Genomic DNA, 27,555 nt, shown 5'->3' with positions numbered 1-27,555 from the left:
GATGTTTGGATTTCAGGATGGGGTTTTTTTTGGGGGGTTCGCTGGTCGGCTGTTGTGTGTTATCTTTTTTGCCAAAAAACTCCTTTAGCCGGAGTTGGCGATTAAATCTATGTAGGTCGATTTTAGCTTGGAAGGAACTGTATTTGGTAACGGGTACAAAGCTTAAGCCTTTGCTTAATACAGCAGTTTCAGATTCAGTAAGGTCGCGGCTGGATAAGTTGTAAATCACTTTTTGTATTTGGATTTGACGGCTCGCGTTAAAGGTTCGCGTGCATTGGCCGGCACGTCTCGTGCGTTCCCTCTTGCGCCCGCAGTTTGGGCTTTTCTGCTGGAGTTCCCTAAAGGGGGACGTTGTTGTTGAGGTTCAGTAATCTCAGCTTCACTGTTGGAGGACTGTTTGTCCGAAGTATCAGTGTCGAGGGGAAAACGTTTGTAAGGACGTCTGCGGAATCTGGTTTGTCGTTGTCCTTGGGTGGAGGATGTGGCCCATAGGTAGACTCTTTTTTCCTCATAGTCTTTATTGACCATTAAAAGTTTCTTTTTCTTAAACTGGATTAAATCCTGTTTGTATTTGCTGATTTGGGCTGTTAATTTGTTAACAAGGTCCTCAGTTGGATCGATTAGAAGTTTGTCCATGTGTAGTTTACTCCTGCAATTCATCTTATGTGGTCTATCTTCTAAAATGCCCGTGTGGTCTTGCATATGTTGGCAAGACCACACGCAAACTCAAAGAACGTATGGCCATGCATCGCATGTCCATACGACAAGCATTGGAGGGGAAAACATCGGACCAGCCGGTAGCCCGGCACTTTGCTTCAGCACATCACGGATTAGCGACTCTGCGCTATAAAATCATAGACAGCGTACCTGAAACAATTAGACGAGGAAACCGAGCCAGACAACTTTTACAAAAAGAAGCCCGGTGGACGCACGAATTAAATACAGTTAACCCAGCCGGACTCAACGAACAATTAAACCTTAATTGTTTCCTATAATTGTTTCTTATTACCATCATCTACACTGCATATATGCCTATCTATGCTTTTTCATTGTATTCTTGCATTTTGGTTATCTCTAAAGCCCATGTTTCTATTTTATAGTTCACTTTTCCTTTTTTTTCTCTTTTTCATTCTGGTGTTATCTATGGTAACTAGGCAACCAACACTGCTCCAGCAGCGTGACGTCAGCCAGGAAGCGCCACAGCAAGCTGCACGCACGCGACGGGGCAGATGGACGTTGTCTACACACGGGAGGTGAGGGTGACGGGATCTTATAAAGGTATGTTCTTTTCCATATGTCTAATGCTTCTGAGGAAAATTCTTAAATAGAATTGAAACGTTAAGACGACGACATTGGTGTATTGTCTTTATTTAAAACCCTGTGAGTGCCGCCAACCAACCTATCTACCTATTCCAACTGACCCAGGAGGGCACCCAGGAACCTTATATACGTTTATCTACCAAGTGGAGTGCCGACAAACCCCATATATATATATATATATATATATATATATATATATATATATAATTTACAGTAAACCGGCACTCACGGGGTAAACAAATATTCTTTATCTGTTACCTTGCTCAGGTGCCTTCTCAGAGCAGTACTCGGTCCAAGCCCAGCAGCATATACATACAGTAGTGGGGAGCGGCACTTGGAGACTTGTAATAAGCGTGAAAAAACTGTGGTTTATTTAAGTGACGTTTCGGGGCTCGCACCTCTTTCTCAAGTCACACACAAGTGATACAAGTGAAGACAGTGCATACATATATACTTACAAGACGCCTCCCTTACATCAACTCCTCCCTCCCGGCGTCTCCTCCGGCCTCCGTCTCCATCCACGCCTTCCGGGGACGCTCATTCCGTTTCCAGGAAGTGCGTCACCCGGATATGACGTATCGGGAGTCTCCGGCCGTGGTTCGCCCGGTCAGGACAGCGTCCTGTTGCCATGGGGACGCGGCTGTACAAAGAAACATCAAATAACAAACCAACATTCATGTACACATTAAAACATTGTTACATACCATAAAACCTTACTTGCTTATAGAAATACTAATCGGTGCTAAGTCTATGTTTAAGACCACATCCATGACGCGGAGTTACATGGTGGCTGGCATTAATACTTGCCCCCCCCCACTGTGATGTGATTTGTGACCAACAAGTGCACATGTCACTTGCTTCTATAAAACCAAGACCATACTTAGTCTTAATAAACGTGATGTGCTCCTAGAAAACCCCTCGCTAGGGATCATATATAAAGAAAAATTTTCTTACTATAAATGTATACAACTGGTAAAGTCCTAAATATTCTGCAATCTGAGTCTTATACACTGAAACTCAGCATATAATTTAAACTGACACCATGATCTTCACACAACTTATGCCAAGGGACATATTCACATACAGGCCATAAACATAATCAATAGGACATGTGTCATATAAAACAGCTCAGCCATAGGCTGTCATTGAGCCCCCTAGGCGTGACTGTATCCATCCTATAGATCCACTTATTTTCTAACTGGACCAGTTTCTTCCCTCTATCCCCCCCCTCGTGGGGATGGGGGCACCTGATCAATTATTTTATGGCGTAATGTTGCAACAGAATGTTTGCGCTGGGCAAAGTGGCGAGCCACTGGCTGGTCACTGGTGCCACTACCCAGTGCTGCCCTGATGGCCGCCCTATGTTGTGCCATGCGCTCTTTAAATTGTCGCTCTGTTTTGCCCACGTAGTAGAGCCCACATGGGCAATACAGAATGTACACAACAAACTTTGATGTACATGTGAGGGGCATCCTGATGGCAATTTTTTTGCTTGAGTGGGGATGATCTATGGACTTTCCTACCGACATGTGGCTACATGTCGTGCAGCCAGTGCATTTAAAGCACCCGTTGCCGCGCTTCAGGAACCCACTGGTACCTCCTTTGATCTCTGGTTTGCCCAGAGGTGTGACATCAGTTTTTACAACCCAATCTCTCAAATTGCGGCTCCTAGTGTAACTGGGCATCAATTTGTGATCTTTAAACATCTTCAGATCGGGGTCAGATGTAATGATGGGCCATAATGACTTGGCTTGTTTATTGAGGGCCCTACTTTGCGTATGGAATTGTTGGACCCAAGGCACTGCCAGTGTCTTGCCCTTTTTGTCGCGCTCTTCCAGTAATTTACTGCGTGACACCTTACTGGCCCTATGTCTGGCTTGCATAAGGACCTGTCTGGGGTATCCCCTCTCGCTGAATTTGTTGGTCATTTCATCCAGTTGTTGTTCTGCAATTACGGGGTTGCTGTTGCATCGCAGCACCCTTACATACTGGGAATAAGGCAATGAATTTACAGTTGACCGGGGATGAAAACTTTGGTAATGCAACAACGTATTTCTATCAGTCTGCTTTGTATACATAGATGTAACAATATTTTTATTTTCAATGGCTATTTTAATATCCAAAAAGCTGATGTGCTGTTTACTGTGGGCTACTGTTAAATTGATGGGATGATCTGAATTGTTTTGCCTTTCAATTACCGCCAAGAACTGCTCAATGTCCCCTGTCCAAAAAACAATAAATCATCTATATAACGATAATCGAAATGAACAAAAACGGGGTAAATGACTGGTTTTCAAAGAACATTTGTTTTTCAACAGCACATATATGCGTTCGCCAGCGACGGTGCGGCTGGCGAACCCATCGCACATCCGACTCTGTTTATAGTATTTCCTGTCATAATAGAAATAATTGTGGTGCAGTGTAAACCATAACAGGGCCAGAATTTTTTTTATATCGGCCAATGTAAAGTGCATTGTGCGTAATTAACTGCTCCACAGCTGCGATGCCCGCTCCATGTGGGATGCACGTATATAAACTTGCCACATCGGCTGTAATGAGGGTGATGTCATCAGGTACTTCCCCCATGGAGTCGAGCTTTCGCAGCAAGGTGGATTAGTCTTTAAGGTGGGTAAAAGTGCCTTGTATGCAGGGTTGTAAATATGTGTCCACATATGTTGCAATTTTTTCATTCAGTGATCCTATGGCGGCCACGATAGGCCGACCTGGGGGCTTCTTTACGTCTTTGTGTATTTTTGGAATAACGTAAAACAGTGGAACCACCGGGCGGTCCACCATCAGATGACTATATGTGTCCTTGTTAATCAGAACATCCTTGGCGGCTGTACTCAAAAGTTTATCCAACTCTTTCTGGTATTTCTTTGTGGGATCGGTCGCGAGCAATTCGTAGGTATCGCCATCATTCAACAATCGTGTGCATTCCTCCTTATATTGTACTACGTGGTCTTAAACATAGACTTTGCACCGATTAGTATTTTTTATAAGCAAGTAAGGTTTTATGGTATGTAACAATGGCCCTTATTCTGGTTGGTGCGGATATATCCGCGTGCGTTCGGGCCGCCGATGTTTTGTGTTTGCGCATGTGCGAAAGGGACATACGTCCAAATTCCGCATGAATTGTCTACACTAAGAACAGGGGGTGGAGATGGGCGTGAAGAGCTATTTGGCCTCATTAACATATGCATACGCCCCGTGTTTCATGGGCGTTCCCATGCAAACGCTGGGCGTACGTATGGTAATGCGGCCGTGACGCACGTGTAGGGGGCGGACATATGACATTGCCGGATGCTTTTGCACGGAGAAATGCCCGAGTGGTCTGAGCTCGCGGGAGCTGCCTGACCACTCGTCCTGCATTCGATGGTCTGCGACCATCGAATGATGGGGGAGGTTCCAAGAGATGGAGGAGGTGTATCCATGAGAAATCCACTCGTGCTCCGTGCGGTCAGCGGCTTACCGCATTCGGACGGAGTGAGCGATCCGTACGAAAGGCGGGGTTTTGGCCGCATATTCAGCTCCAGCCGCACAGACCAGAATAAGGCCCAATGTTTTAATGTATACATGAATGTTGGTTTGTTATTTGATGTTTCTGTGTACAGCCGCGTCCCCATGGCAACAGGACGCTGTCCTGACCGGGCGAACCACTGCCGGAGACTCCCGATACGTCACATCCGGGTGACGCACTTCCTGGAAACGGAATGAGCGTCCCCGGAAGGCGTGGATGGAGACGGAGGCTGGAGGAGACGCCGGGAGGGAGGAGTTGATGGTTGTTTGCCGCGTCTTGTAAGTATATATGTATGCACTGTCTTCACTTGTATCACTTGTGTGTGGCTTGAGAAAGGGGTGCGAGCCCCGAAACGTTGCTTAAATAAACCACTTTTTTTTCACGCTTATTTCAAGTCTCCGAGTGCCGCTCCCCACTACTGTGTGTGTGTGTGTGTGTGTATGTATATATGTATATATATATATATATATATATATATATATATATATATATATATATATATATATATATATATATATATATATATATATTTATTAGGGCGGAGTGAAAAAACTGAAATTGAGAAATTCAAAATCGGCTAGTGTGGAAAAGTTGTGACTTGACTTGAATAAGAAACGTGCAAAACCATTTTGATCTGAGTCAACATCTTCTGTTCTGGCAAGAGGCCTGAAGTTTCACTTTTTTGGTGAAAATGACGAAAACTATGAAGATGCTCCGATCTAGTTAAAATTATGTCAGGATGTCTTAGAGTGGTTCATTAATATACTTTAGCATAGTAAAAGAGAGTACAAGCTTGTCCTAGTGAATGACTTTGGTGGGAGAAAAAATCCCTAATAATTGACCCATTTTCATGGTCACAATTGTGAATATTGTGTGTTTTCTCCTGAACGTGTTTATAATAGAAGAAGCACAAAAACTCTAAATGGAATTTCGGTGACACTGTGTGAAATATAACACTGCATAATAGCCCTTAATCAGACCTGATCGCAGTACAAATTTGTTCTCAAAATGGGCAAAACAAATGCTGCATTGCAGGTGGGGTAGATGTAACGTGCTGAGAGAGTTAAATTTGGGTGGGTTGTGTTGAAACTGAAATCTAAATTACAGTGTAAAAATAATGCAGCCGGTATTTACCTTGCACAGAAACAAAATAACTCACACAAATCTAAAGGTGGCCATACATCTACAGATCGATTGACAGATTGGGCCGTTTGGAACAAACAGCTGGTAATATCTAAATGACAGTTTTTCAGCATTTCAAAGCAAATGGTGAACTGTCATTTGCTCTCATCTTTTACCGGGATTTTGTTCCAACCAGACAGATCGGACAATAAATCTGTAGATGTATGGCCACCTTAAATCTCTCTGCACATGTTACATCTGCCCCACCTGCAGTCCATCATTTTTTTGCCTATTTTGAGAACAAATTTGTACTGCGATCAGGTCTGATTAAGGGCCATTATGCAGTGTTATATTTCACACAGTGTCACTGAAATACATGAAATTGGATTTATGCTGCTCTCTTTGCAGTGCATATACAAAGATAGACAATCCTGTGTATACAAAGAGGAAATAAATGTTGCAGTCTGTTATTGAAAAACAGTAACTGTTACAATAAGTATTACAAGTAAGTGTAAACTGTCTAATGTATCATTTTACATATGACTTATGTTTATTGACAGAAAAACAGTGTTGCATCCCCTATACTGGGAACATGATTGGGCTGCATTACAGCCCAATTTAACTGTTAAATACGTTGAAGTGTATTATGATGTAATAAATTGTAAGCTTGCAGCAGGGCCCTCTAACCCCCAAGTCTGTCTGTCATTACCCAGTTTGTTTTATTACTGTCTACTATTGTAAAGCGTAAAGGAATCTGCTGAGCTATATAAGAAACTGTAAATAAATAAATAAACAAATACATCTAATGTTTAGGGGGAAAAAAACAAGAACATTGATTAAAAAAATAACAGGTTAATCATTCTATGAGTGGTGTCCAGCAGTACATATATGCCAATCACTGTGTTCATTTCTAGGCAGCAGGGCCGTCTTAACAGCAGTGTGGGCACCTGGGCAAAGCAATGCACTGGGGCCCTTACCCATTCTCCCCTCCTAGGGGTGGGGGGTGGTATCAGCAGTAGCTTTGATGTCCCACGGGTGGCAGGGGGTGCTCTATCTTCCATCTAACATGTAGGACCTGGAGCAGTAACTTCTGCTAATTACTCCTTTACTGCACAGGTGGTGGGAGGGTGAACACTAACGTGTGGAAGGGGGCACTAAGCTGTATGAAGGGTCCCTTGTAAATGACTTCCAGGGAGGTAGGGGGTGTTTTATACACAGGGGACGGTTGGATAATGGAGTGGGCTTAATATTCGTCATTTTCCGGTGGAAGGGCAGCTTGTTTGACTGCAGATATCGCCATTATCTGGAAATAGATTTCTTAGCCTAGTATAAAAACCTAGAGTCCCAACTTTCAGGAGGTGCTGGGGACTTGGGTATCAGAGATCAGGAGCCAGAGCAATCCATTGACAAAAATATAAAACTACACCAGACGTTTGGAGCTGGAGCAGGGACCGGCTGCTTGAAGGCTGATATCTCTGGTTCTGGGCATGATAGAGACAAGCCGCTAGTGTCAGAGAGAACCTGAAAAATATGACTGGGAATTGCAATTAACAGGTTGGATGTGGACTGCTGCTTTAAAGTTGGATATCTTCAGTTCCCCAGGGCCGATTTTTCTAAATTCTGGTACCCCTGGAAAAAGGGGATCCTCAGCTATCAGCAAAGGGCCCTTATACACCTGGGGCCCCTGGGCAAGTGCCCATTAAGCCCATACGGCTGATATCTCTGGTTCTGGGCATGATAGAGACAAGCCGCTAGTGTCAGAGAGAACCTGAGAAATATGACTGGGAATTGTAATTAACAGGTCGGATGTGGACTGCTGCTTTGAAGTTGGATATCTGCAGTTCCCCAGGGCCTATTTTTAAAATTCTGGTATCCCTGGAAAAAGGGGATCCTCAGCTATCAAGATAGAGCCCTTATATGCCTGGGGCCCCTGGGCAAGTGCCCATTAAGCCCATACAAAAAAGACAGCCCTGCTAGGCAGGATTGATCAGCAATACTTATTACAGCATAATGCACTTTAATGTATTTAACTGTTAATATATTGGCTTATCTTTGGCATAATTATATGCTGTAATGCAGCTGCAGGTGGGGCAGATGTAACATGTGCAGAGCGAGTTAATGTGGCCATACATCTACAGATTTATTGTCCGATCTGTCTGTTTGGAACAAAATACTGGTAATGGATGAGAGCACTTTGCTTTGAAATGCTGGAAAATTGCCAAAAACTGTCATTCAGATATTACCAGGTATTTGTTCCAACCAGCCAGATCTGACAATCAATCTGTAGATGTATGGCCACCTTTAGATTTGTGTTGAGTTATTTTGTTTCTGTGCAGGGTAAATACCTGCTGCATTATTTTTACACTGCAATTTAGATTTCAGTTTCAACACACCCCACCCAAACTTAACTCTCTCAGCATGTTACATCTGCCCCACCTGCAATGCAGCATTTGTTTTGCCCATTTTGAGAACAAATTTGTACTGCGATTAGGTCTGATTAAGGGCTATTATGCAGTGTTATATTTCACACAGTGTCAATGAAATTTCATTTTGAGTATTTGTGCTTCTTCTATTATAAACACGTTCAGAAGAAAACACAAAATATTCACAATTGTGACCATGAAATGGGTCAATTATTAGGGATTTTTTCTCCCGCCAGTCAGTCACTTTGCACTAGGACAAGCTCGTACTGTTTTTTACTATGCTAAAGTATATTAATGAACCACTCTAAGACATCCTGACATAATTTTAACTAGATTGGAGCATCTTCATAGGTTTCGTCATTTTCACCTAAAAAGTGAAACTTTAGGCCTCTTGCCAGAACAGAAGATGTTGACTCAGATCAAAATGGTTTTGCACGTTTCTTATTCAGGTCAAGTCACAACTTTTCCACACTAGCCGATTTTGAATTTCTCAATTTCAGTTTTTTCACTCCGCCCTAATAAATATATATATATATATATATATATATATATATATATATATATATATATATATATTATTTATATTCTACTTATGAGAATGCTGCACTGTGATTGGAGGATAGATCCAGCCATCCACCAATCAGCATGCTGACAGCCTAACACTGTCTGGCAGCAGGCTGGGACACAGTTAGAGGATGCTGCTTGGCAGGCAACATTTTCTACCTGCCTCCAAAGAAATCGTGGTGTGACAATCTTTTGGGACAAGTGCCCCCCTGACCCAGCATTTGCCTATATGTTAGACCTGTTTAGGGCTCTGATTATATTAACCATAGCCCTTCGAGTTACAGCTTGATTTGAGTGTGATCCATATGTCCTGAGGGAGGGGGATGCAGGGGACGTTGCTGGGTGGAGGGGGGATGCAGGGGACGTTGCTGGGTGGAGGGGGGATGCAGGGGACATTGCTGGAGGGAGGGGGAGGCAGGGGACATTGCTGGAGGGAGGGGGATACAGGGGACATAGCCGGAGGGATGCAGGGGACATTGCCAGAGGGAGGGGGATGCAGGGTACGTTGCTGGATGGAGGGGGGATGCAGGGGACATTGCCAGAGGGAGGGGGATGCAGGGGACATTGCTGGGTGGAGGGGGGATGCAGGGGACATTGGGGGAGGCAGGGGACATTGCTGGAGGGAGGGGGATACAGGGGACATAGCCGGAGGGATGCAGGGGAAATTGCCAGAGGGAGGGGGATGCAGGGTACGTTGCTGGATGGAGGGGGGATGCAGGGGACATTGCCAGAGGGAGGGGGATGCAGGGGACGTTGCTGGATGGAGGGGGGATGCAGGGGACGTTGCTGGATGGAGGGGGGATGCAGGGGACGTTGCTGGATGGAGGGGGGATGCAGGGGACATTGCCAGAGGGAGGGGGATGCAGGGGACGTTGCTGGATGGAGGGGGATGCAGGGGACGTTGCTGGATGGAGGGGGGATGCAGGGGACGTTGCTGGATGGAGGGGGGATGCAGGGGATGTTGCTGGATGGAGGGGGATGCAGGGGACGTTGCTGGATGGAGGGGGGATGCAGGGGACGTTACTGGATGGAGGGGGATGCAGGGGACGTTGCTGGATGGAGTGGGGATGCAGGGGACGTTGCTGAATGGAGGGGGGATGCAGGGGACGTTGCTGGATGGAGGGGGGATGCAGGGAACATTGCTGAATGGAGGGGGGATGCAGGGGACGTTGCTGGATGGAGGGGGGATGCAGGGAACATTGCTGGATGAAGGGGGGATGCAGGGGACGTTGCCGGAAGGATGGGGGGTTCAGGGGACATTGCCGGATGAAGGGGGATGCAGGGGACATTGCCGGATGGAGGGGGATGCAAGGGTCATTGCCTGAGTGAGGAGGGATGCAGGGACATTGCCGTATGGAGGGGGGCTGCAGGGGACATTGCCATAGTGAGGGGGGTTCAGGGGACATTGCCGTAGTAAGGGGGTGCAGGGGACATTGCCATAGGGAGGGGGTGCAGGGGACATTGCTGGAGGGAGGGGGGTGCAGCTGACATTGCCGAAGGGAGGGGGGTTTAGGGGACTTTGCTGGATAAAGGGGGGTGCAGCGGACATTGCTGGATGGAGGGGGATGCAGGGGACATTGCTGGAGGGAGGGGGGTGCAGGGGACATTGCCGGATGAAGGGGGGGGTGCAGCTGACCTTGCCAGAGGGAGGGCGTTTAGGGGACATTGCCTGATGGAGGGGGATGCAGGTGACATTGCTGGATGGAGGGAGGATGCAAGGGACGTTGCCTGAGTGAGGAGGGATGCAGGGGACATTGCCGTAGTGAGTAGGGATGCAGGGGACATTGCCGTAGTGAGGAGGGATGCAGGGGACATTGCCTTAGGGAGGGGGTCTGCACGGGACATTGCCGTAGTGAGGGGGGTGCAGGCAGAGCCGGCCCTAGGCATAGGCAAACTAGGCAAATGCCTAGGGGCACCAGCAGCTTCTGCTGATTAAAATGATATGCAGCATGCCTATACTCTGTGTGTGAGAGCGGCTGCATCTGCATATGAAATAGTGTATTCATGGAAATCACTGTAAAATAGCATAGCAGGTACAGCCACAGTCGCACACAAAATATAGGCATGCCACATATCATTTTAATTATCGGAATTTGCTTCTGTGTCCTGGTCACATAATAATGCAAATAAGATGAATTTTCAGCAAAAAAGGTGCCCAATGTTAGCAGAACTGGCCAGGAACTGCATGGCCTATTGAGGCAAGATGTATGAGGAAACATCTGTATCCAAGCAGAGGCAGAGGTCACAGTGTTAGCGGCTCTGTGAGTGCTGTGTGCAGGTGGGCTGTTTGTGCAATAGTGTTCGGCATATGTGTAAGGGGTATATGTGTGCCGTGTATAAATGCATTAATAATGTGCGACATATGTGTAAGGGACATTACGTGTGTCATTATGTGTATAAGGGCATTAATAAAGGTTGGCATAATGTGTAAGGTGCATTATGTTTATAAGGGCATTAATAATGTACAGCATGTCATGTGTAAGGGGCATTACTGTGTGGTATTATGTGTATAAAGGCATTACTAATGTGTGGCATTATGTGTATAAGGTGCTCTACTGTATGGTGTAACATATAGAATGGGCACTACTGTGTGGTCTAATGGGAAAAAAGAGCAATTCAGTGTGATGTGATGTGAATAATGGGCACTAATGTGAGAAGTAAAGTATATAAGGTTAAGTGGTACTACTGAGTGATGTAACGTGAATAAGGGACACTATCACATGATATAATGTGAATAAAGTTGCACTAATGTGTGGCATAATTTTAATTGGGGGTACTATTGTGTGGCCATGCCCATTCCCACCACTTTTTGGGATGTGCGCCAAATGTGCGCACTGTTTCTATTTAAAATACAGAGGATAGGAGCACCAAAATGATGAGTGATGATGGTGCTGGGAAAGGGGTGCAGGGTCAGAGGCGGAACAAGTGGCAGTGCTAGGGGGCACCAGCCAAAATCTTGCCTAGGGCATCATATTGGCTAGGGCCGGCTCTGGGTGCAGGGGACATTGCCATAGGGAGGGGGTGCAGGGTACATTGACGGAGGGAGGGGGTGGAGGGGACATTGCCGGGTGGAGGGGGGGTGGGGGTGCAGGGAATATTGCTGGGTTGAGGTACAGGGAACATTGCCGGAGGGAGACTGTGATAATATCAGACTACTACAATGTTCTGTACTAACATGTGCATGCGCCTACCAGACCTCTCCCTTCCAGATCCTGAATGACGAGTCTGCAGTTCTTACCTGTGTCGGCAGTGCTTACCTGTGTCGGCAGTAGTAAGAAGGCCTGGAACACATACAGTGGAGTTGTCTAATTCCATTCTGTACACAATGTTCTAGCGATATGTGATCTCATGTTGGGGTAAAACCTGCCACAGTAATAGGAATTGCCATAGTCTATACTAACACTGTGGCCTCATCACCCTTCTTTCTGTAAGGACTTTTAGACATTGATTAAAGTTGTGCAGGCAGGTTATGTATCTACAATTGCGCCCACTAATCTCTCTCATCACTGTTCTTCTCTTTGATAGAGGGCATAAAGAAGATAGCTTCCTGTCTGCGAGATGTAGATGGTGAGTCAGAAGACTTGCTTGAGGAATCACCAGCACTGACCACTGACTATAACATACATCCAGAAGACACTGAAGAAGATCTATATACTGACATACCTCCGAAGGTCGAGGAAGAAGCCATATCTGAGCTTATGGATGAGGAGCTAGACCAAATCTGTAAGATATCCCGTGATGAGTATCAAGAAAGAGAACTGGATGAAGAAGCTCAACTCCTTCTTGCCATTCAAAGGTCAATGGACACCCAAGAAATATCCATGGATGAAGAGGATGAGGAGTTGCAGAGAGCATTACAACTGTCACTTAAACAGCAGGTCTTGGAGGAAAGTGAAGAATCCTTGCAGAGAGCACTAGAAATGTCGATCTGTGACAATGGGGCATATAGACCGAAGAAGTCCATGACTGGTATAGTGGAGGTTCAGCCCACTGTCGGCAATGAAATGCAGAGGGCCTCAGATGCTGCCCAGATTAAGGTGCTGGCAGGGGATGAGACCAGTCTAGTGGTGGCATGCACCGCTCTACGGAATACAGTAACTGCCAAACTCTGTACGGTCACCCTTGAAGGAATCCTCACGTTACCGCACAAAGCGGAGATCCTGTCTGCTCTGGAGTGGAAGCACAGTGTTAGAATTACTCTGGCTGGCGGACAGGCACAGATACAAGGATTTTCACAGCGCCCCAACAAATGTCGGCAAGAGCTCTTCCAAATCCTGTGCACCCTAAGGAAAGAGCACGAACCTCAGGTTGAGCTGTTGAGCCTGGAAGTACAGCACAAAGTAGCAATGATCCCTGTGTCTGAGACCTCGGAGGAGTATGACCTTGTTGTCCAGCCATTCCTCAGCACTCTGCAGAAGCAGAAACCTGCCACCAAGATCCTCAAGGTAATGACACAACCATGGCCCACTATTTGCCCCATCCAGTATATGTCACTTGTAGCTGGGAGATAGGAAATATTTTATAATGGTATAGGTCTCCACGCTTCAGTAGGGTCAGCCCCTGCTTAAAGAAAGTATAGGAAAGGAATGAAGATGGGTCCAACACTGCCAATTAGGCTAAAGAACTATAGAACACTCTGAAGATACTATGTCCTGCTTCTATCAACCAGTTCTTGTGTCTTCAAATTAGGTTCCTCCCACTAGGTGACACGCGGTTCCTCCCACTAGGTGACACGCTGCATGTGAGAGGGTGTGTATATTATATATGAGAAGGTGACAGCGAGTGTATATAATATGAGAGGGTGGCAGTATGTGTATATTAAATATGAGAGGGGTACACTATTTTATTTATATATATATATATATATATATATATATATATATATATATATATATATACATACATACATACATACATACATACATACATACACATACATACATACACACACAAAAGGAGAGACCCTTTCCTGCGCTAATGGAATGAAAGCAGCACCTCTGAAGGGTCCTCTGCTAGACAAGACCCAATCAAATAGACATAAAGAAAAGGGGGGGGGGGATCAGAGTGCGCTAAAGAACAATGAATGTCACTTAGAAAATTGTATATTTAATATAAAATATAAAAAGTACACATATACATTATGTACAATAAAAGAACCCTTCTTGGGGTATCACAAATACGCAAATACACAATTGGTGAACGTCAGTAGGATTTGCTTGATTCAAAGATTTCTTAATCGCAGATACAAGGCCCTGTATCTGCGATTAAGAAATCTTTGAATCAAGCAAATCCTACTGACGTTCACCAATTGTGTATTTGCGTATTTGTGATACCCCAAGAAGGGTTCTTTTATTGTACATAATGTATATGTGTACTTTTTATATTTTATATTAAATATACAATTTTCTAAGTGACATTCATTGTTCTTTAGCACACTCTGATCCCCCCCCCCCATATATATATATATATATATATATATATATATATATATATATTCTGGAATGGATGACGGAAGGAAGCACTTCACAGTGCAAGTATTGCTCTTTTATTCAAAGATCACAATCACTTTGTAAAATTCAATTAAAATGTACAACTCGTACCCTGTTCTACATCAGCGTGGGCTAGAGCTACCACGTGGTTTTTGTTCTATATTATCGCAACTACCGCCAGTCTCTCCTCAGTGCGATCGGGTTAGGGCTGCCGCGTCCTGTGTCTAGCTGACACGCTGGGATTGCTGGCGCACTTTTCCCCTCTCCGCTCTCGTATCTGGTGGCCGGACAACAGTTTGCGTCTGATAGGACACGCTCAGACGCGTTTTGTCGATGACTTTGTCAGTGGGCTGTCCTACCAGACGCACAGACCTCATATTTCTACCACTCGGGAATCACTCCATACAGCTGAACGAATTAACTCCACTCATCAAGAGTACGGGCAGATCTTTCTCTTTTCAGCCAAGTGAAAAAAAGCTACATTTAAAATAAACATTGATCTAAAAACAATCCATATAACAAGACCCAGTTAAACGATGAATACACAACAGATACACTAGCTAAAATACGGCTACAGTCAATGCGGTCAGAGTGATGATCTATATCACATAACCTGACGGCTCTTTTTTAGTTATACTTTTAACCATATCCATTTTTAGGGTTATAAATGAGAGCGCAGTAATTCGTATTACAAACCTTATATGTATTTAACTCCACAGGGAAATGTACCCGGCAACTATCGACATTAGCGGTTTGTCGGTCCGTGTTTTTTTGATGAGTGGAGTTTTACAAATCAAATCAGACCTATACATACTCCATATATTTATAGCATCATATAATCAATCACAATAATCACAGATCACTAGGCTTATTTTCATATATATAGAGCTGTCTCTTTTAACCCACTAGTATCTCTAGAAAGTATGACGATGTGGGGTAAGAGGAGGAAAGAATGAAGGAAAATGAGAGATAAAAGAGATATATGTAAGGATTCTGGGAGTATCCCCGGCAGCCTAACTCCGTTGCCTCTGGCTGGAATCGACGGACGTGTGCTGGGCTAGGCTTCACCTGGGCCCGTCTCGGCTGAAGGGCGAATTAGGTCCGCCCCACTCCGCTACAGGCAGGTCTTAGGAAAAGACAACACGTCCGCCGAGGCCAGGAGAGAGCAAGGGGACAACCTAACTAAACCCCTGAACCGGGAAACTCCCAGAACCCCAGGGAAGCAACAAGGCTCAGCAGGTGACACAGACTGGCAACAATGCTAGTGAGATGTTATATAAAGAAATGGCAACAATGCTTGTAAGATGTTATATAAAGATATGGCAACAATGCTTATGAGATGTTATAGAACGAAATGGCAACAATGCCCAGAAGAAGATATCATAAAATGGCAACAATGCTGATAAAGATATAATAAAATAATATAAAACATATAAAAAATATAATATAAGAAAAATGGTAATAATGCTGAGATAGATGCCCAGTAACAAAGAATGCCAAACTGCAGGAGGAGAAACACAGGGTAACCCCTGACTTATCTGGGAAGATGACGGAGTCCCAGACAAGCCCTTGCAGGCTTCTTAAGGATGAAGAGTGTAACAGCGGGGCACACCAACTGAATCCCAGGCACGGCAGGACAAAACCAGGCAAGGCAGAACAGGCAGGGAACAACAGGATCGCTTCCGACAGGAACCAGGACCAGGAACACGATCTGACACAGGCTGAAAGAACGCTATAACCGGCGTCTGTCTGAGAGAGACGCCGGCTTATATTTGAATCTGCCGCCCCCTTGAGTGACGTCACATCCGGTCCGTCCTGCAGAGTCTTCCCCCTGCAGCGACGTCCGCAGCGGAAGTTCGGGGCGTTGCCTAGCAACGTCCCCGAAGCCTCCCAGCAACGCGTCCCAGGAAGATGGCCGCCGTCCTAGCAGCGCAGACGCTGCTGAAGGACCAGGACGGCGGCGACGCACGGAACGGTGTCTAACAGTACCCACCCCCTTGAGGAGGGGTCAAGGGACCCCCAACCCTGGGTTTATGGGGAAATTCTTCAAAAAACCTCCTCTTGAGAGAAGGAGCGTGGAGCTTGTTGTCCGGGATGCAGGATCTCTCCTCCGGGCCATATCCCTTCCAATGAACCAGAAATTTGAGCTGATTGCGAGTCACCTTTGAATCAAGAATCCTTTCAATAACAAACTCCTTGTGACCTTGGACAAGGATAGGTGCGGGTCCCTTGCGCCTGGGCTGAGATGCCTGCTTGAAAAGAGAGCAATGAAAAGTATTGTGAATTTTCATGGTCCGAGGCAGTTGGAGCTTAAAAGCCACTGGGTTGATTTGACTGATAATTTTAAAAGGACCAATAAAGCGGGGACCAAGTTTCTGAGAGAGCTGGCGAATCTTAATGTTCCGGGTAGAAAGAAAAACCCAGTCTCCCACTCTAAATGAGCAGGGCCTCCTGTTACGATAAGAGAACCGTTTGGCAGAAGCCGAAAAAGCAAGAAGAGCCTTATGAACCTTGCTCCAAATGACCCTTTTCTGAGATAACCAAGAACCACCCCCGGAAGATCCGGAATCAAAAGAATTTGCTCTGGGATGTTGACCAGAGACACAGAAAAAAGGAGACATCTTCGAAGCTGAATGCCATGCATTATTATATGCAAACTCTGCGAAAGGCAGATGCTCCGACCAATTGTTCTGACACTTGGAAACATAACATCTTAAAAATTGCTCGAGGTTTTGATTGACTCTTTCAGTCTGTCCATTCGACTGGGGATGATACCCAGAAGATGGACTGAGGTTGATGCCTAAAGCTGCACAGAGGAACTTTCAAAACCTGGCGACAAACTGCACCCCCCTATCCGAGACCATATCTGTGGGGAGACCATGGAGGCGAAAGATATGCAGCAAAAATAATGCAGCTAGTTTTTGAGTGGAGGGAAGACCGACCAGGGGAACAAAATGCGCCATTTTGCTGAAGCGGTCCACAACCACCCAGATGGTATTATGACCAGGGGAAGAAGGCAAATCTACAATAAAATCCATGGAGATATGGGTCCATGGTCTTTCCGGACAAGATAAAGGAAGAAGTTGACCCGTGGGAGGGGTGCGGAGGGACTTGTTCCTGGCACAAACCTCGCAAGACTTGACGAAAGATTCCACATCCCCTCTCATAGATGGCCACCATACAGAACAAGAAATTAAATCCAATGTCTTAGTACAACCAGGATGGCCTGCAGTCTTGGCCGTATGAAACTCAGCAAGAACCTTCCCTCGGAGTCTGGAGGGGACAAACAATCTCCCTGAGGGGGTGAGGTCGGGTGCTTCCGTTTGTGCCCGTAGGACTTTATCCAAAAGTGTTTGCGCGATACCAACATAAATCCTAGAAGAAGGAATAATGGTCTCAAACGCCGATTCCTTGTTCTGAAGACCTAAAAAACTCCTAGACAAGGCGTCCGCCTTGACATTGCGGGAACCCGGCCTAAAGGTGATACGAAAATTAAATCGAGCAAAGAATAACGCCCACCTCGCCTGACGGGCATTTAGCCTCTTGGCATCCTGAAGATAAGAGAGGTTTTTATGATCTGTGAAAATGGTCACCTGAAATCTGGCTCCCTCCAGCCAGTGCCTCCACTCTTCCAGAGCGCACTTTATGGCCAGAAGTTCCCTGTTCCCCACATCATAATTACGCTCCGCGGGAGAGAATTTATGAGAATGGAAGGAACAGGGATGTAAAAGACCATCCTTAGGATCCACCTGCGATAGCACAGCCCCTATGCCAATCTCGGAGGCATCTACCTCTAAAATAAACGGGCGGTCAGGATCTGGATGACGTAAGATACGGGCAGAAACAAAAGCCTCTTTAAGAAGACGAAAAGAATTATGGACTTCTGTAGACCAGAGAGCGGGATCTGCACCCTTCTTGGTGAGTGCAACGATGGGCGCGACTATATCTGAGAACGCAGGAATAAACCTGCGATAGTAGTTCGCGAACCCCAGAAACCTCTGGACTGCTTTCAGAGTAGTGGGCTGCACCCAATCCAAGATAGCCTGAACTTTGGCAGGATCCATATAGAAGCCCTCCCGGGAAATAACATAGCCAAGGAAGGAAATACTATGGACCTCAAACTCACACTTTTCGAGTTTAGCATAAAGACAGTTTTCTCTGAGTCTCTGTAAAACCCTTTTAACATGTACTCTATATTGCTCTAAAGAAGAAGAAAAAATCAAGATATCGTCCAGATAAACGACCACAAAAATCCCAAAAAAATCCCGAAGGACGTCATTAATGAAGTCTTGAAAGACCGCAGGGGCATTGGCCAACCCAAAGGGCATCACAAGGTATTCATAATGACCAGTGTGAGTGTTAAAAGCGGTCTTCCACTCATCCCCCGCTTTGATTCTAATCAAATTATACGCACCTCGGAGATCTATTTTTGAAAAAACAGTGGCAGAGCGTAATTGATCAAACAAGACGGAAATGAGAGGCAACGGGTAAGAGTTTTTCACAGAAATTAAGTTAAGCTGTCTGTAATCAATACACGGACGTAAGGTACCATCTTTCTTGCCGACAAAGAAAAACCCCGCCCCCACAGGAGACTTTGAGGGACGAATAAAGCCCTTTTTCAAGTTGTCAGCAATATACTCCTCCATTGCCTTAGCTTCAGGTAAGGACAATGCGTACAAACGACCCTTGGGTAACTTAGCCTGAGAAAGGAGAGTGATGGCACAGTCATAAGGTCGATGGGGAGGTAAGGTCTCTGCCTCTTTTTTGGAAAAGACATCAGAGAAAGAAACATACGAAGCAGGGAGCAGAGGATTGTCGAAACTTGAGACCCTGACAGGGAGGTGCAGACATGAGTCAGCGCATGACTCACCCCACCGCAGCAGTTCCCCAGTCCGCCAATCGAAATGAGGGTTATGTAATTTTAACCAAGGTAAACCAAGCACCACAGGAGCTAAGGGACTGTGAATAACAAGAAATTCTAAACTCTCAGAGTGGGTGGAACCTATGCTTAGGTCTAAGGGCACGGTACGATGTGAAATTAGACCCTTGGGAAGGAGACTGCCATCCAAGCCAAAAACAGACAACTCAGAAGGAAGAGAGACTAATGGGATGGCAAGATCCTGAACCAGGCGAGAATCGATGAAATTCCCAGCTGCACCACTATCCACAAAGGCCTGGGACTCCCACCGTTGAACCCCTAGACCCAAACACACAAATAACAAAAGGGAATTATTGGGAGACAAGCGGGACTGGCCTAAAAGGATTCCTCCCCTAACCCCTAGGCCCTGGCGTTTTCCCGGACGCTCTGGACATGTGCCCACAAGGTGCCCTTTACCCCCACAATACAAACATAAGCCTAGGGAGCGACGACGTGCCTTCTCCTGGTTCGATAGGCGAGATGCACCAATTTGCATTGGTTCTTCAGACCCGCCCACCAGCTCACCTCCTGTCTCGGCAAGAGGATAGGAAGGTAATTCTCGCTCGGAACGCCTCTCTGATGCGTCTGTCAATGCGGACCACCAACTGCATCAAGTCATCAAGAGAGGCTGCCGCCGGATACTGTACCAGGAAATCTTTGACCTGATCTGCTAGGCCAAGACGGAATTGGCTCCGCAGTGCAGGATCATTCCAAGTGGTATCCCCAGCGTAGCGACGGAATTCGGAGCAGTAGGCCTCTGCAGTACGGCGACCTTGTTTTAAGGCCCGAATGTGAGCCTCAGCGGAGGCTGCCTTATCGGGATCATCATAAAGCACCCCCATAGCTGTAAAAAATGCATCCACAGTACTGAGCTCAGGACTATCTGCCCCTAAACCAAAGGCCCATGTTTGTGGATCCCCTTGGAGTAGGGAGACTACCAACCCGACCTTCTGAATTTCAGAGCCTGAGGAAACGGGCCGGAGACGGAAATATAGTTTACAGCTCTCCCTAAAATTGAAAAACAACTTCCGGTCGCCAGAAAAGCGAAGATTCATCTTAGGTTCTTTGACAGGTTGAGAACTACCAGGGACTACTCTTCTAACCTCCTCCTATGTCTCCACTCGCAGGGACAACTCCACCATCTGCTGCGTGAGGAGACGAACCTGATCAGAGAGTACTTGAGCTGGACCCCCTGCAGAGGGATCCATGATGGGTGTAAAAACACAAGACACCCGAGCACAACAACTGAGTACAAGGAGATCCTCCAGAACAGCTGGGGAATCGTAGTTTTGGCCGGTTATAATGTAAGGATTCTGGGAGTATCCCCGGCAGCCTAACTCCGTTGCCTCTGGCTGGAATCGACGGACGTGTGCTGGGCTAGGCTTCACCTGGGCCCGTCTCGGCTGAAGGGCGAATTAGGTCCGCCCCACTCCGCTACAGGCAGGTCTTAGGAAAAGACAACACGTCCGCCGAGGCCAGGAGAGAGCAAGGGGACAACCTAACTAAACCCCTGAACCAGGAAACTCCCAGAACCCCAGGGAAGCAACAAGGCTCAGCAGGTGACACAGACTGGCAACAATGCTAGTGAGATGTTATATAAAGAAATGGCAACAATGCTTGTAAGATGTTATATAAAGATATGGCAACAATGCTTATGAGATGTTATATAAAGAAATGGCAACAATGCGAGTGAGATGTTATATAAAGAAATGGCAACAATGCGAGTGAGATGTTATATAACGAAATGGCAACAATGCCCAGAAGAAGAAGATATCATAAAATGGCAACAATGCTGATAAAGATATAATAAAGAAAAATGGGGTACTTGTTTCCTAGAACGGCCACAATCGTGAGTGATCGTGGCTCTTAATTAAGGGACACGATCCTCACGATGTGGCCGATTTTTTACAATTTTTTCCCTTTGATTGACAGAAATCGGGTCAATCGGTCGGTCGCGACCAATTAAAATCGGCCGCGATGCGACCGACCGATTGACCCGATTTTTCCATAGACTTCAATGTTAAAAAATCTTTTAACATTGAAATCGGTCGGTCTTGTGCCATTATAATGGCACAAGATGAGATGGGCTTGATTAAGTCCATCTCACATAGGGAAAAATGATAAAAAAGGTGAAATGGGCCAATATGACCCATTTCACATTTTTTATGTGCCCGCCATGACCCCACGATAGACGTCAACCCGAAGCGTGGCGAGCGCAGCGAGCCCGCGAGGGGCGGCGGTGCGCGTCCTCCGACCTTTTCATTCCCCTACTATCCACTAGGGCGTGGAGTGAGAATAGAATAGTGTGGCGAGCGCAGCGAGCCACCGAGCCCGAAGCGTGGCGAGCGCAGCGAGCCCCGCGAGGGGACGCGTATACCTGTGAAGTTATACGCGTCCCCTCGCGGGGCACGCTGCGCTCGCCACGCTTCGGGCTCGGTGGCTCGCTGCGCTCGCCACACTATTCTATTCTCACTCCACGCCCTAGTGGATAGTAGGGGAATGAAAAGGTCGGAGGACGCGCACCGCCGCCCCTCGCGGGCTCGCTGCGCTCGCCACGCTTCGGGTTGACGTCTATCGTGGGGTCTAGCCCACTTAGTAACATTTGGGGGGGCAATTGAAAATAATCATGTGAAAAAAAAAAAATCGGGTGAAAAATCGGTCGGTCGGATCGGTCGCATCGCATGCGACCAAATCGCATGCGATGCGATCGATCCGATTTTTTATCTTACGACCACAACGATCTAAATCGTTGTGGCCGTTCTAGGAAACAAGTACCAAAAATGGTAATAATGCTGAGATAGATGCCCAGTAACAAAGAATGCCAAACTGCAGGAGGAGAAACACAGGGTAACCCCTGACTTATCTGGGAAGATGACGGAGTCCCAGACAAGCCCTTGCAGGCTTCTTAAGGATGAAGAGTGTAACAGCGGGGCACACCAACTGAATCCCAGGCACGGCAGGACAAAACCAGGCAAGGCAGAACAGGCGGGGAACAACAGGATCGCTTCCGACAGGAACCAGGACCAGGAACACGATCTGACACAGGCTGAAAGAACGCTATAACCGGCGTCTGTCTGAGAGAGACGCCGGCTTATATTTGAATCTGCCGCCCCCTTGAGTGACGTCACATCCGATCCGTCCTGCAGAGTCTTCCCCCTGCAGAGACGGCCGCAGCGGAAGTTCGGGGCGTTGCCTAGCAACGTCCCCGAAGCCTCCCAGTAACGCGCCCCAGGAAGATGGCCGCCGTCCTAGCAGCGCAGACGCTGCTGAAGGACCAGGACGGCGGCGACGCACGGAACGGCGTCTAACAATATATATATATATATATATATATATATATATATATATATATATATATATATATATATATATATATATATATATATATATATATATATATATATATATATATATATATATATATATATATACAGGGATATAGAACACAATGTAACCACAGACGGTGATTATTGGATAACATTACATTAAGTTACATTGTGTTCTATATCCCTGTATATCTCTTTTATCTCTCATTTTCCTTTGTTCTTTCCTCCTCTTACCCCACATCGTCATACTTTCAACTGACGTGAGTAAGTCATATCTATAGGATTCCCTTAGTGGCCAATAATGTATCCAGATTTGTATTAAAATTCATTACCAGTAGTTGCTGTAATCACCCCACCGGCAATGAGTTCCAGAATGTTACTGCTCTAATGGTGAAGAATCCTCTTTTTAATTCAGTACGGAATTTATTTTCCCCGAGCCTCACTACATGCCCACGTGTCCAAAGTATAGGCCTGTTACTGACCAATCATCTCCCAGTTCCATATGATTCCCAATCCTGTATCTGTACATACTAATAATATCACCTCTCAGCCTCCATTTCTCCAGTGAAAACATATTCAGCCTGGTATAACCTATTTTTGTATTCTAGTGATTCAAGACCTTTTACTAGCTTAGTCGCCCTTCTCTGTTCCTGTTCCAAAATATTTATGTTCTTTTTAAGGTGCGGTGCCCAGAACTGAACACAATATTCCAAGTGTGGTCTCACCAATGCCTTGTAAAGAGGCACTATCACATTGGCATCCCTTGAATCTGTACCTCTTTTAATGCATGCCAGTGCCCGGTTTGCTTCTGCTGCTGCACTTGAGCAGGGTGCACTATTACCCAATTTTTCATCTATGATGACCCCCAAGTCCTTCTCTACAGCAGAATTTCCTATAATAACTCCATTTAGCCTATATAAGTAGCTTGTTCATTTTTGTTCCCATAATGAATTACTTTACATTTTTCAACGTTAAACTGCATTTTCCACCTTTCCAGTTTATTTAAGTCACTTTGTAGTGTTTCCACATCCTCTCCTGAGTTAATTTTCATCGCTCCCCCTCCCCCTAATCTCTGCTCCGGGATTGCAAGCTGGAGCTTCCGTTCACTTCCACTGCCCCAGCCTTCGTTCAATACAAGTGGTAGGCTCGGGGATGATCGGGGCAGCTCGGGAGGACTCTGGTGCCTGAACTCCCGAGTCCCCCTGAGCCGCGCCACATTCCAAACATTCCCAAGCCTGCCGCCTGCTTACTATTACAGCTAATGGCAGCTGGGACACGGGACCTCCGGCCGCCGGACAGGTGAGGGGCAGCGGTGGGAGGGGTGGGTAGTGGAGAGCATCCACTGGGGGGGTGCCCTGCCAGGTGATGCGCCAGTGGTGCCCATCTTCTTCTTAGTGGTATGCGCAGTTGAGCCCGGAAATTTTCTGGGCATACCACTCAAGCGGTTAAATTACTTTGCTCATACTCACCCTTCAGGGTCCTACATCTATAACCCTTTACAGCATGCGGGAGATTCTCTAAAACAGAAATGCGGTAAAAACCCAGTTATCAGGGTTCTTACCGCATTTGGATGTGCAGCAAAACCCGCACATCAAAAGCCTATGGGCCTCCTAACATGACCCACGCCGCCCTGCACCGAACACCGCCGACTCGCACCGACCCCCCACCTTTTCTATTAATATATATAGAGAGAGATAGATAGATATAGAGCTGGTGGGATCGGCACTCCTTAAGACAAAATTGAGCTGCGCCGGTGCCTTCACAATATAAGAAATTGTATGTCCAACGATGGTGCGGCACTCATAGCTTCAAATAAAGAACAATTCACACTGTGGTAGTGATCAACGTTTCAAATTTATAACAAATTTTTGATCAGGATAGTGTATTCTGATGAAAAATTTGTTATAAATTTGAAACGTTGATCACTACCACAGTGTGAAGTGTTCTTTATTTGAAGCTATGAGTGCCGCACCATCGTTATATATATATATATATATTTTTTTTTTTACTATTTTTTCAGCTTTATTATTATATATTTCATTACTCATTTTTTACTTATTTTTTTATTTTTTTATTAATTAAACATTGTGTGTCAAATATAACATTTCTGTCTGTTTCATACATTACCATTATAAACTACCCTTGTTTTCTCCTTCCCTTAATTCTGTTTTGTATATTAGACCATATTTTTCACAGGCATCTGCCTTCGGATCCCATAAACATTACCTCTTAATACAGTACCTGACGCCGTAACTATTAATACCACATTCTTGTTTGATACATTTGCTCCTATAGATTGCCCCTTCCGGACAGTAGATTTACAGAAGAATTTCATTCATAATGTCTTCAGAATTACTGGACATGGGCCCTTTGTACTTAAACAAGCGTTGTCCGCTTGTGATTATAAAGAATCCGGCACACAGCTATTTAATCATATGCACAACACACTCAATCCTCCTTCCTGCCCATCAACTCATAGCTGGAACGTTTACTTTCCCCTCCCCCTAACATATGACGCTGTGGGTAACACATATACTCCATTCCTCAGCCTCCCTGCCAATCGGTTATTGACGGCGCATTCCAGAATTCAAGTTGGCGGTACACCCGCCTATCTCGACACTCCTTGATACTTGAGAAAGCCCCAATCCGGTGAAACAATCGTTGGCAGTTGTGGAAACTTGAGATGCTGCCCCACAGCGTCTCCCGCAGCAGCGTGGTCAGGACAGATCCGGACTTACTTTTAACGCGTACAGATAGGAGGCAGCAGTGTGTCCAGGACATACCTATCCTGCCTCCAACGCACACATAAAGGTACCATATTCCTCCCCCCCCCCGCCGTACCGTAGTATTCCTTTCCACTACTTCCCCAACTCTGCTCTCCCCTTCCATTTCTCTCTCGCGGCCGGGCTGCCTAACCAGGTGCCGCTCATCCTCTACCACTGTATTAGCGTTACAGCACACCTGTGACAGGACAAAAGCTGTACCTTTAACTACAACCTTTTTTTCTGTGAACACTTATTCACTGATGCCCCAAGGAGTCCACCCTGCAATGGAAATTATCTAACCAGGGGGTCTCCAGGACACACTGGAACAGCAGTTTCCCACCTCTTTTCCTCTTAACAAACTCTCCATATTACGTGGGAGCACCCCCAATACCAAAAGAGTCCATTACAATTACTCTGGTGGCAGCTGTAATATGTGGGTAATACATTAACAGAGAAGGGTGACCTCTTGGATAATCTATGTACATAATCTATGAGACATACTATTACCTACACTCTGTATTTATGACCATTGTATACACCTTTGCGTGCATCCTAATAATTACAGAAATGGTTCAAGAATATTAGATTCAAGAATTTCTTTAATACCACCTGTCGCGGCATATGATAGGCGTATATCTAACGCCACTATATACAATTTTTACTCAATGCTACTATAAACACCATTATGTCTCACTTACACTTGTGTGAATTTGCTAATGGTCTCTCAGTGATACTACACTTCCTCTATGTTAATGAAAATCAAGACTGTATGCTTTCTTATATTTGACGACTTACAGTTCCTAATATATGACGATCTACAGCATTTGAATGGTCTGAAGCATTGTTTAGATTAAACCTGCCTCATCAATTTCAAATAACCAGCCAAAAGGATACTTTATAACAAGACACATTGGGCGAAATGTAATAGGGTGTGATTTTTGGACATGTGCGATTTTTGGTCAAAAACGGCCGAAATCGCACATTTTCCGAAAATCGCACATTTAATAGGTTAAAAATCGCGGTAAAAAGCGCACTTTTTACCGCGAAATCGCACATTTTAAAGATGCGATTTTCAGTCACACTGAAAATCGCATCTAGATGTTTTCCCATTGTAAACTATAGAACTCGCATATGTAATAGGATGCGAGTTCTAAAGTCGCATATGGGACCTTACCAAAAAACGCAAAAAAAATAGACCAGCTTCTTGCTGGCGATTTTTACAGAACCATGCACAAATCTGTGTGATCTGTGCATGGTTCTGTCCAAAAAAAGGCTAAAAGTTAAAGTACAAAAAAAAACGGCGTGGGGTCCCCCTCCAGAGCATAACCAGCAACCGGGCTAAAAGAGACGGTCCTGGTTTCATAAAATCACAGGAACAAACAAGTTGGGGTTCCGTGCATTTTATAAAACCAGCACCAGGCTCAAGGGCCGGTCCTGGTTCCCAAAATACGGGGGACAAAATGACTAGGGGTCCCCCGTATTTCAAGAACCAGCACCGGGCCCAACCAGCCAGCAGGGTAATGCCACAGCCGGGGGGAGACTTTTTATACAAGTCCCCCCGGCCAAAGCATTCAGCCCTCTGACCGGTCAGCATGGGCAGGGGTCCTGGGGGAGTGGGGACCCCCCCAAAGAAGGGGTCCCCCCCCTCCAGAACTTACCAGCCCATGCTGAAGCCCGGGCTGTCCTCGATGCCCCTGGGCTGTGGGCATCGAGCTGATTAATTGTGTAAAAAAATAGAGAAAATCCTATTGTGTATTGCTGTGGAACTATGAGTCCCAGCAAGCCTGCACCACATGCAGGGACTTGGAGAACCACAAGTCCCAGCATGTGGGGCAATAAAGTGCCCGCTGGGACTAGTAGTCCCACAGTACTACAAATAGTTAAAAAAGTACACAAACACACTGACAGTACAAGTTTAATACACACCAAGCCCATTCATCCATACTCACCTATGTTGACACGAAGCTTCGGTCCCCTTGTCCAGTAGAATCCAGAGGGGAGGCTGTGGAGAGAAATCATACTCACCACAGACGTCTTCAGCGCTTCTCCGGGTGCCCAGCAGCATTCTTCCCACGGTCCGGTGTTCTGTTGACATCTGAGGCTCCGCC

General features: G+C 45.9%; 1 protein-coding gene across 1 annotated transcript in view; it reads left to right on the top strand.

The window, feature by feature from the left end:
• The window catches only part of PARP10 (poly(ADP-ribose) polymerase family member 10), a 169,879-nt gene that overhangs the window by 121,786 nt on the left and 20,538 nt on the right, over positions 1-27,555 (top strand). Inside the window, exon 8 of the mRNA XM_083145065.1 lies at positions 12,475-13,394. Within this exon, the coding sequence (XP_083001191.1) occupies positions 12,475-13,394 (920 nt within the window). The remainder of the gene's footprint in view (positions 1-12,474; positions 13,395-27,555) is intronic.

The sequence above is a fragment of the Crinia signifera genome, chromosome 5, assembly GCF_055691185.1.
Source record: "Crinia signifera chromosome 5, ASM5569118v1, whole genome shotgun sequence".
Classification (NCBI taxonomy): domain Eukaryota; kingdom Metazoa; phylum Chordata; class Amphibia; order Anura; family Myobatrachidae; genus Crinia; species Crinia signifera.
Note: the sequence above shows the minus strand (reverse complement) of the source record. Positions and strands in the feature narration are given on the sequence as shown.